This window comes from Rhamphochromis longiceps, linkage group LG11 (assembly GCF_057381845.1).
Source record: "Rhamphochromis longiceps isolate RC_006_pf linkage group LG11, R_longiceps_female_GT1.1, whole genome shotgun sequence".
Classification (NCBI taxonomy): domain Eukaryota; kingdom Metazoa; phylum Chordata; class Actinopteri; order Cichliformes; family Cichlidae; genus Rhamphochromis; species Rhamphochromis longiceps.
The window spans coordinates 2,799,879-2,811,749 of NC_140567.1; the positions used below are offsets into that span (position 1 = coordinate 2,799,879).

Consider the following 11,871-nt stretch of genomic DNA (forward strand, 5'->3'; position numbering starts at 1 on the left):
TTTGTGTCCTCAGCTTGTGTGGACCCTGTCAGTCCTGTGCGGGGCTGACATGTGTTGGGGTTTTGTGTATGATCGGCCCAAACGCTCAGGAGAAGACGGGACCTCGGCCAGGACAGAAAGTGAGTACGCTGCTGTAACTACACCGACCGCTGATGTCTGTGTGGACTGTATGGTGCTATAAAAATAAGAACTCATGCATGTAGATATGAGTTTTGTTTTCCCAAGTTATGGTGTTTTATGATACTTAGTGGTTGGTGGTATCAAAATGAAGTCATTTTGACAAACAGAAAATTAGATTTTCATGTTTAACGGGGACCTATTCTGATATAGGTCCCACCTCCATATTTTATCCAAAATATTTATTATTGTAGGTCAAATTAATCCAGATTTATCTGCCTCAATTTACTCTGTTATGAAACAAGCTGCTTTAGGTAACCTCCCTTTAAGCCCACTTTGTTCTGGTTGGCCACTCCACGCACACAGAAGGTTTAAACATAAGGCGGCCGACTGTATAAAAAGATGGATGTAGCTACTGTTGACATGTCTGTGAAGTCTCGTCATGAAGCATTTTCACTGTTACTGTCTTGGTATAAAAAAAATCAGATGTGATGGGTGTCGTGTTATTCAATTATACGCGGGTCCACTGTACGATTCATAACCACACTTTATTTTCTTGTTCTTGCTCTGCCCCCACATAACATAACATTCTCTACAGAAACACACCGGTCTCGCCCTCTAGCTGCCATCAGCCTAACTACACTGACCGGCTGCATTAACATCTACTGTACAATGCAATTACACCACATCTCCCCTTTCTAGAATCAATGGGTAGACTACCATTGACTCACCAGACCTTAGAGGGTTATTCTGCCTCTGTGGCTGGAAGGTCTGGTCCTGCGCTTACCTGTAAGGAATACTATATAATGAAAATCTTAACTCTAATTAACCCGTTAAGTAACACAAATTCTTACATGCTAACACGTCACACCACCTGCATTTCCCAACTTCTGAACATGCATATTTGAAAATGACAACCTTTTAGCTTTTACACTTTTACCCATATTGTGCAAACAATACTACGAAAGAGGGGTATTCTTGTATAAAACAGTCCTTTCCATCTTATCCGTTATAAGTCCAATCTGGTTGGTCTCACAACCACTCTTCCGGATCTGGTTCTGGGTGTAGATGGAAGCTCTGGAGAAACTGTCTCTGGCATGTCCGTGGAGCACTGCTCCCCGGCTTCTGCAGATTCTGGCTCCCCATTATTGCTCTCAGTTTGGTCTGGAGAGTGTTTCATGGGAACAAGATGCCGACGATTCCGCCTAATTGTCCCACGAGGTCCCTCCACGAGATATGATCGTGGTGTGGAGTGGCTGCCAATAACGGTGCCGCTGGCTCTCTGGTCTGTTATCCACACTTCTTGGCCTGGAGTGAGCGTGTTGAGGCTGCGTGCGCGATGACGAAGGTTATATGACTGTGCCTCTTTAGTCCTCCTCTCCTTTTCCCTCCGGGTGACAACCACACTATCAGGAAGTGCGGGGTCTAGCAGAGATGGCAGTATTGGCACTGTGGTGCGAAGCCGTCTCCCCATCAAGAGTTGGGCTGGACTATAGTCATTCTGCAGTGGGGTGGCTCTGTAAGCGAGCAGAGCCAAGTGTGGATCAACAGCTTTCCGCAATAGATTCTTGACAGTCTTAACTGCTCGTTCGGCTTCGCCATTGCTTTGGGGATATTTCGGGCTGCTTGTAATGCGACAGAAGCCATACACTTTTGCAAATGTCTCAAAAGCTGCCCCTGAAAACTGTGGCCCATTATCTGTTACCAGCTGCTCGGGGATCCCATGTCGTGCAAAAATCCCTTTGAGATGATGGATCGCGTCCTCTGACCTTGAAGGTGTGAGAGGGGCAATCTCAACAAATCTTGAGGCATAATCCACGACAAGAAGGTAGGTTTTCCCTCTCAGCATAAACAGATCGGCTCCTAGCTTTTGCCACGGCCGCCCCGGATACTGTGATGGCATCAGCGGTTCTGTGTGGTTTTCTCTCACTTGGCAACATGTCCGACAGTTAAGGACAAGCTCATTTATCTGCTGGCTTAGCCCTGGCCACCAAACCGACTGTCGTGCTCGCTGTCTGCACTTAACCACTCCCTGGTGACCTTCGTGCAGTCTGGTGAGCACATCAATTCTCATAGTTGCAGGTATAACCAACCTGTCCCCTTTGATTAGCAGACCATCATGTACGGTGAGGAACGCCCGTTCTGCCCAGTACAGTCTTAGCGCTGGTTCGCTGTTGAAATGTGTGGGCCATCCTTCCTCACACAGCTGCATCACGCGAGCACATACGCTGTCCCTCTCCAGCTCTTCTCTCAGCTGCTCCAAGAAATTGTTGCTAGCTGGCAGATTGTCCATCAACATGTCCACGTAAATATTTGTGCTCTCCAACAACTCCTTGTCTTGAAGTGTTTCTTTTGCTTTCACTGGAGATCGTGAGAGCGTGTCAGCTGTCCACAGGTGTTTGCCTGGTACATGCGAAATCGAGTAGGAATATCGCATGAGGCGCATCCTAAAGCGTTGAATTCTGGGAGGGAGCGCATCCAGAGTTTGTGCCCCCAGCAGACTTAGCAGCGGCTTATGGTCTGTCTCCATTTGAAAGTGTTTGCCAATAAGAAAGTTGCGGAACCGCTCACAAGCCCAGGTCAGACCTAAAGCCTCCTTTTCAACCTGAGCGTATCTCTGTTCCGTTGCAGTGAGGGAGCGTGACGCGTAGGCAACGGGTCTCCACTCCTCGTCCCATCTTTGAAGCAGCACACCCCCTAAGCCATACGATGATGCGTCCGCTGACACCTTGCAGTCACGGCTTGGGTCATACATGGCCAACACTGGCGGTGATGTGAGCGCATCTTTCAGGTTCTGAAATGCTCTAGCCTGGTCAATGTCCCATCTCCAGCAGTTTTTCTTAGACAGTAAGTCTCTTAGAGGTTTGTCCCTCTCTGCGAGCTGTGGGATAAACTTTCCAAGCTGGTTAACCATTCCCAGAAAGCTCCTTAACTCACTCACACTTTGTGGCTCCTTCATCTCCCTCACAGCCTGGGTCTTGCTTGGGTCAGGGCTGATACCGCTGGCTGAGAGAACATGCCCTAAAAACGTCACCTGCTGTTTCGCGATGTCGCACTTGTTAATGTTTAGGGTGATGCCAGCTTTTTGGATCCTGCCCAGCACAGCGTGTAGGCGACAGTCATGCTCCTCCTGCGTTCTGCCCCAGACCAGCACGTCGTCCATGTGGCAAACCACCCCTTCCATACCATCTGTGACCTCTGTGACCATCCTGTTCTGGAAATGCTCCGGTGCTGAAGCAATCCCGAAGGGCAGTCTCTTGAAGTAATAACGCCCAAACGGTGTGATGAAAGTGGTGTATTTGGCTGAGTTTTCCGTCAGAGGTATCTGCCAAAACCCCATGTTAGCGTCCAGCTTGCTGAATATGCTGGCACCAGCCAATCTGCCCAATGTTTCCTCCACCGATGGCAGTATGTACTTCTCTCGACACACTGACTCATTGAGGTGTGTAAGGTCGACACATATGCGTACATCTTCTGTCTTCTTCGGTACCACCACCATGCCTGAGCACCAATCAGTTGGCTCCTCAATCCTGCTGATCACCCCTAGTTCTTCCATACGGGCCAGCTCCTGCTTAACTTTGTCCATCAGAGGCAACGGGATTCTCCGTGGCGTCTTCAAGGAAAAAGGTTGAGCTCCAGGTTTCAGTTTGATGTCGTACGGCTGACGTACTTCACCGAGACCACTGCACAGCTTTGGGTAGCACTTTTTAAGCGTCTCTATAGTTATGCTCTCCAGACGAGCCACAAGCTCCAGCTTGCTAATAGCAGGTCTCCCCAGCAAAGCAGTGTGCAGGTGTCTGATGACAAAGACATCCTCAAGTATTTCTTTGTCTCCCTTCCTCAGTGCAAGCTCACTGACACCAACGACATCCAAACGACTCCTCCCGGGACCCAGCAGAGCCTTGGTTGATTTGTGGAGACTGGGGGGGTGGTTGTGTCTGTAGAGCTCCTTAAACACCTTAAGGGGTAGGACTGTCACATCGGCTCCTGTATCAATTTTAAATGACACGTTTTTGTTGTTTATGCTTAAGTCGACAGTCCACGGCTCACCCTCACACTTAACACTGCCCAGGAACAAACCATGTTCATCCTCTTCAACCTCATGCACTGTTTTTGGTGCCCTGCATACACGCCTGTAATGTCCTTTCTTTCCACATGCATGGCATTTCACTTCATTCGCTGGACAATCCTGCTTTGAATGGGATGGAGCGCCACCACATTTCTGACAGGTTGGCCCTTTTCTGCCATCTTCTCGGAATCCACGTGTTTTAGCTTGACGACTATCAGTCTGGAGCAGTTTGGTTCTAACAGGCTTACGACTGATTTTATGCACTCTATCTACTGACTTAGCATCGCTAGCCTCACCTCTAGAGTCACCTCGCAAGGAGGATTGTTGTCGCTTTACCTCTTCACTTTGCCTCGCCATGTTGATAGCCCTCTGCAAAGTCAAATCTGGGTCAAGCTGCATGCGTTCTGACAGCCGTTTGTCCGTGAGACCGACAACGAGCCTATCCCGTATCAGCTCATCATGTAGCACTCCATAGTTGCAATGTTCTGCTAGCGCATACAGTGCTGTCACAAAAGCATCCACTGTCTCATTGTCTCCCTGTCGGCGCATATTGAATTTGGCGCGCTCATAGATCACATTTTTCTTCACAATGAAAAAAGCCTGGAAACCATCATGTACCCCCTCGTACATTGTCCTTTGCTCCGCTGTTAAACTCAGACCGCGAAGCACATCGTCCGCCTCGTCTCCCATGCAGTAACTCAACGTGTTGACTTGGTTTTCCTCCGAGCTGACGTTCAAATTACTGGCGAGATGGAATCTCTCGAACCTCCGTATCCATTTGGACCACTCCTGCGGTTTTGAAAAGTCGAAGGATTCCGGTGGCTGGATGCTGAATGTCGCGCTCGGCCCCGCCGGTGCTCTCTGTGCAGTCTCATCCGCCATATTCTCCCCTCGTTATCCCGCGAGCTCCGCCAGACACAGGTTCGTTCAGTCGAGGTTATATGGATCAGTACAGGACTTCTGACACCATGTCGTGTTATTCAATTATACGCGGGTCCACTGTACGATTCATAACCACACTTTATTTTCTTGTTCTTGCTCTGCCCCCACATAACATAACATTCTCTACAGAAACACACCAGTCTCGCCCTCTAGCTGCCATCAGCCTAACTACACTGACCGGCTGCATTAACATCTACTGTACAATGCAATTACACCACAATGGGAAGGGTGTGACTCCTTGTTGTCCGGTGAGCTCGTCAGTTTTAAAACAGCGTGATCCAGATTTATGAAACAGACTTTATTCGTCATTCAGTGCAAACTGAAACCAGTGACTGAGACCATAAACTCAGCAGTAAAGTGTTTACAGAGGTCAACTAAAAAAGCTGTCTGCCCACAATCTTCCATAGGACCACGAGCCTTTTTGCTATCATGGCTATCGCCATCTGGTGGCCTTCAGATAGAATGCAGGGTCAAGTCACTGATGTCCATTTTTAACTTTTTTGAAACACACTCCGTACGTCTACAGATTTTTTGAAACAGAAGTCAAGTTGCAACAGCTGAGCTTTCATAACTGTGCTCTTCAAACATGATCACTTCTAACTTTAGCAGAAAAGACATGGCAGCTGCCAAAACTCGACTCAGACCTAATGCGAGAACTTTATGTGTGGTAGTATTTATTACACAAACAGAAAGTCAAAGACCAAATAGATCAGCAAAGTTTTTATTTCTTTATCAAGTTAAAATGCCAAAAGCCAAATTTCTTCTTCATTGCTGTAGTTGCTGCTTATTGAAGTGATTTTCTTTAAGATTGCTGAAGGTGTTTTGACAAAATGGGCAATTTCAAGGCAGGTTGTGACATTTTTCTCACAGTTTGTCTTTTACAAGAAAGATTTCTTAATAGAAAAATCAGTTTTCTGGTGTACGGCAACTGAGAAGAACTGCAGTGTGTTACTTTGGAGCATCAAGCTCATGTGAAACAACCCAGTTTTACTCAAGTCCAGCAGCACAAACACGAGAAACAGCATTAGACGCTTTCATTTAGCTGCCAGAGTGGCTCAGCACAGGGAATGTGAAGTGTGTTTTGGATATGCTTGAATATGTCTTGGCCACGTGTAGGGAGGACATACCTAACTTTCTGCTCCACGTCCAAGACACAAGGTTGTTTTTTTTCTGTTTTGTTGAAACACTGTAAATCTGTGTGAGTCTCAGGTGCAATGAGTCGCCCAGCCATCGACAGGAGTGACATCTCCAAACACTAAACGAAAGCAGCCTGAGTGGGTTGTGTCTGCCGGTGCATATGAAATGGACGGACTGAGCGTGTGTTGGTGGTTGTTACAACGATCAGTGTGACCCTGTGAGGTGGTGAGGGAGGGAGTGTGTTTGTGCTGCTCTGCATTAAGTCAACATTAAGAGCTTCAGAGCTCATTTTCAGTCCCAGATTCTCAAACACAGACTTCTGCTGCACTGCACCGTAGACTGTCGCAGTCTGCGACGGCTGCAGCCGTTTCTGGGATTTCTGTGTGTGTATTGGCTGCATGTTGTGAAGAAATTAAAAACTGAATTTGTTCACTGTGTTCATCTGGATCTGGAAGGAACTGTGGACGTTTTGTGATCTCTATTTGCCTTTCCATTCTTGTAATTACCAGTTTTTCCATCACACTTCAGAATCTCTCATTCTGAATTAGAGCAGGGCGATATGGTCAAAAATATTTATCACGATATATATTTGAAAATTTACGATAACGATATAACCGACGATATAATTGACGCGAGACAAAACACAACTCTATCATCATCATCCATTTATTTTCACTTAAACAAGCAGCTGGTTTTTATGTACATTAAAGCTTTATAAAAATGTAACAGTGCAAATGCAAATTCCTTGCTGACAGTTTAACCAAAAGGCATTTCCAGTAGAAATGGGCTGACATGTCCTGAGCATAACCATATATAATATCCACTGAAGTTAAAAAGAAGTGCTTTGCAACATTAAACTGCAGTGTGCCAAATAAAAAAGTCAAATACGTATTTTTCGGACCATAATGAAATTTCCCACTCGTGGGACTAATAAAGGTATCTTATCTTATCTATAAGGTGCACGGGATTATAAGGCACATTAAGCAAAACAAAGCAGTCAGATAAATCAAACTTTATTAAACTCATTCTTCTTGCTTCCTCCACTTCTGTACCATTGATTCATTAATGCTGTATTCTATCACAGCTGCTCTATTCCCATGTTGTTGCAGTATATTAATCACTAACCTCGTATTGTGGATGGATTATCTCAGTTGTTCTCCTGGCTGAAGTTTGGTCCGTTTACAGCATCCTGCCATGCGATTGCATTTGTCCCTAACCATCAGGAACCATCACGTTAACTTTTATAAGTGGAAAAGTGTTAGCGTTCAAATCAAATTCAAATCAAATTCAAATCAAATTCAAATTTTATTTGTCACGTACACAGTCATACACAGTACGATATGTAGTGAAATGCTTGGACAACTGCTCGTGACCTAAAGAGAACAAAAAAGGAAAAGGCTATGAATAAGATAGGAAATAAATATGAAAAATTAAAAAGGGTAAATTTAACTAGGAAGGAATAAAATATAAATTAAGGTTAAAAATGAAATAACTGTACAACACAAATTAGAATGAAGGGTAAATTTAACTGGGAAGAATAAGATAAAGATAAATATATAAATTAAAGTTGAAAATAAAATAACTGTACAACAAAATACACAATACACAATATAGAACTATATAAGAATGTATGAAGAAATCTAAATATAAATAAATATATACACAATAACAGCAGCTGTACAAGTATTAACCGGAAATGAAGAATATAGTGACCAGTGTTGTGCAAAAACAAAGTCCAGAAAGTCCAGTGTGTGTGTAAGAACCATATGTGTGGGTCAGTACTGTGTGGTGGTGTGATTGAGAGACCGTATCGCCTGCGGGAAGAAGCTCCTCCTCAGTCTCTCTGTGTTGGTCTTCAGGGAGCGGAATCGCTTTCCTGACCTCAACAGAGAGAACAGTCTGTTGTTGGGATGGCTGAGGTCCTTCACGATCTTCCTGGCCTTGGTCCAGCACCGCCTGCTGTAGATTGAGTGCAGGTCAGGGAGCTCGGAGCGGATGGTGCGCTCAGCTGACCGCACAACCCTCTGTAGAGCTCGTCTGTCCTGCATGGTGCTGTTCCCGAACCAGGTTAAGATGTTTCCCGTCAGGATGCTCTCTATGGTGCACGAGTAAAAGTTCCTGAGCACCTTGGAGGGCAGTTGGAAGTCTCTCAAGCGTCTGAGGTGGTAGAGACGCTGTCGGGCCTTTTTCACCACGGTGTTGATGTGACAGGACCATGACAGGTCCTGCGTGATGTGAACTCCGAGGTATTTGAAGCTGTCCACTCTCTCCACTGGGCACTCGTTGATGACGGGGGTCTGGTAGTTCCTCTCCTGCTTAGTGCTGAAGTCCACTATCAGCTCCTTCGTCTTACTGACGTTTAGAAGGAGGTTGTTCCTCTGGCACCAGTTCTCCAGATTCCTAATCTCCTTCAGGTAGGCCGTCTCGTTGTTATCAGAGATCAGGCCCACCACGACGGTGTCGTCAGCAAACTTGATGATGGTGGTGGAGCTGGTAGTGGCCACACAGTCATATGTGTACAAAGAGTACAGCAGGGGGCTCAGAACACACCCCTGGGGGGCTCCAGTGCTGAGAGTGGTGGAGGCTGAGACATGTCCGCCCATCCTTACTGCCTGTGGTCTGCCAGTTAGGAAGTTGGAGATCCACAGACACATAGATGAGCTGAGTCCCAGATGCTCCAGCTTGGTGGTGAGTGTGGAGGGAATTATGGTATTAAATGCAGAGCTGTAGTCTATGAAGAGCATTTTAACATAATTCCCCCTTCTAGTGTCCAAGTGAGTGAGTGATGTGTGGAGGAGATGAGAGATGGCATCGTCTGTGGAACGATTTGGACGGTAAGCGAACTGTAGTGGGTCCAGTGTGTCTGGTAGTGAAGAAATGATGAAGTCTCTGACCAGGCGTTCAAAGCACTTCATCACTACTGAGGTGAGGGCTACAGGGCGATAGTCATTGAGAGAAGCAGGGTGGGGTTTCTTCGGGACAGGAACAATGATGGACTCTTTGAAGCATGTGGGGATCACCGACTGAGATAAAGAGATGTTGAATATCTCAGTGAACACAGGAGCTAGCTGGTATGCGCAGTCTCTTAGGATACGACCTGGGATGCCGTCTGGTCCTGCTGCTTTCCTGGTGTTCACTCTCTTGAAGGCTCTCCTTACTTCATGCTCGGAGATGACGAGCACGTTTCCGGTGCTGGCAGTATCTTCCTGTCTGCAGCCGTTAGCGCCGCTAACACTAGCATTGTTGGAGACCTTAGCTGCAGCCTCGAAGCAAGCATAGAAAGTGTTCAGCTCGTCTGCCAGAGTCACGGCCGCGTTCGTCATACCGGTTGTTGGTGCTTTATAGTCCGTTATTGTCCTTAGTCCCCGCCACAGGCTCCTAGAGTCACTCTGTTGGAGTTGTGACTCTAGTTTCCTCCCGTAGCGCTGCTTCGCCTCTTTCACCGCCCTCCGCACGTTATATGACGCGGCTTTGTACGGGTCCATGTCCCCCGTCATGAGTCCCGTGTTGTAGGCAGCGGTGCGGGATCTCAGAGCGTCGCGGATGGTTTTATCCACCCACGGCTTCTGGTTGGGAAACGTTGTGATAGTCTTTGTCTCCACGGTATCATCCGCTAGTTTCCCGATGAATCATCCAGCTTCATCCTCCAGCTTCACTGTTTATGCTATGCTAACATAGCTGTGTCGCTAGCGATCACATAGCACATCATTATATACCAGCTAGCCCAACTTCAGTATCCCTACAAACGTCACTGCTGTTTAGTTTCCTGTAGTGATGTGTCGGTCGCGAACGAAATGGCTCTTAGAGCCGGATCTCTGACGTGAACGACGTGAGCCGGCTCCTTATCGCGAGCCGTGGGTTGTTGTTTTTTTTTTTCTTTCTCTCACCCTCTCTCTCGCACTTTTTTCCCGCTTCACTCCGCGTGCGAGCCTTGTGCTGTGTGCCAAGGTTATTATCGTTAACAAAAACTAACGAAATAATGAAAACTAGAAGTGAAAAAACATTTTCGTTAACGGAAATAAAAATAAAAACAAAAAAAGGAAAACTAACTAAAACTGTAATGAGTGTTCACAAAACTAACTAAAATTAACTGAATTTATAGCAAAAATGTGTTTAGTTTTCATTGATGTGTGCGTGTCATACAATAGTTAAGGGTGAAAATGAAGTTTAGTTTCCAGATTTTTTCTTGCTGTCTAATTATGCCAGCAGGTGGCAGCACGTTAGTTGAGTCGTCTGTGTTGCTGCTCCGTCCTCGTGCAGAATCATGTCAAGAAAAGTCGGGAGAAAGCGCCAGAGTCCAATTTGGGATTACTTTGAATATGACTGTGTTTTGGATAAAGCAAGTGTCTTGTAGTGGAAAGAGACAAATTATGAGGGACATTTCTAAAGGGGAAAAATCCCACAAACCTTAAAGTGCACTTGAAAAGCTCGCACAAGAAGGCTAACCTAGCTTACCTTCAGAAGGTAAGGGAGCACACTCAACCCTCATCCCAGAAAACAGAAGCTAACCCAGGCAAGGCAGCGTGATGCATCCCGAGACAACAGGACGGGGATATCTACATAACTGTGTGAGTCAATTGCCTTCACAAAGTTTATCAATTCACTTGAACCAAAATTACGAACACCCGGTGCTGCAAGAGTTAATAGTCTCATTGGGGCCAAGATATAAATTTTATAGTTGCCTGGTATCAATGGTTGTTCATCTGCCTTTGTTTATTTATTTATTTATTTAAGGAACCCATAGGTGGGAATGTGAGTTGTCTGTCTCTGCGTGTTAGCCCTGCGACAGACAGGCGACCTGTGCAGGGTATGGTAGCTGGAATAGCAACATACCCAAGGATAAGCAGAAGAGCATGACTGATATGATGAAACTGGGATTTTGTTACACTTAATTAATGCAAACACAACTAAAACTATAACTGACACTAATCAAAACTAAACTGAAACTAAGGATTTTCAAAAAAATAAAAACTAAACTAGCAAACAACTGGTAAAAACTAATTAAAACTGATATAAAATTGAAAATCTGAAGTCAAAACTAAATAAAAATAAAAACTAATGAAAATTGCAAAACTATTAAAACCCTGCTTTGCCCTGGGCAGAGGGGGGAGGGTTAGGGGGTAGTTACACTGACAGTAGCACAGACGAGACAAAGAGAGCCAAGGACAACAACGTCACATTAGAAAGGTATAGTAATCGTCCACAAAAAACAAACAACAAAAAACCAAACTCTTGATTCTTTTGCTTTGATGTAGTTACTTATCTAAGGTGGAAAGTTTTTTTGTTTTTCTTGTTTGTTTGTTTGTTTTGTTTTTGCTTTGTTTTATTATTTGCTTCGAGCCCTGTGTACAGGAGCTGCATGCAAAAAGATCTTTTGTTAAAAGGGTTGGCGTAATAAGCAAATGCTTCAGCCAATACCTTTTGATTAGCCTTGTCTCGTGCTTTCTTGCTTTGTGGTAGATCTTTGTTCTGTCTTCACTGAGATATTTGAATGCTAATCAATAAAATCAAATCAAATCAAAACTATTTTCAGTTGCAGATGATAAAGGATTCAGAAAGTTTATTCATGCAGGCCCATATGACAGAGAATATGTCTTCTTTTTGTT

The 11,871-nt window shown here is 45.3% G+C and overlaps 1 protein-coding gene across 6 annotated transcripts in view; it reads left to right on the forward strand.

The window, feature by feature from the left end:
- Nucleotides 1-11,871, forward strand: part of enpp2 (ectonucleotide pyrophosphatase/phosphodiesterase 2) — an 88,563-nt gene that overhangs the window by 776 nt on the left and 75,916 nt on the right. For all 6 annotated transcript variants that reach the window (XM_085422035.1, XM_085422036.1, XM_085422037.1 and 3 more), the window contains exon 2: nt 14-119. In XM_085422035.1, the coding sequence (XP_085278161.1) occupies nt 14-119 (106 nt within the window). The remainder of the gene's footprint in view (nt 1-13; nt 120-11,871) is intronic.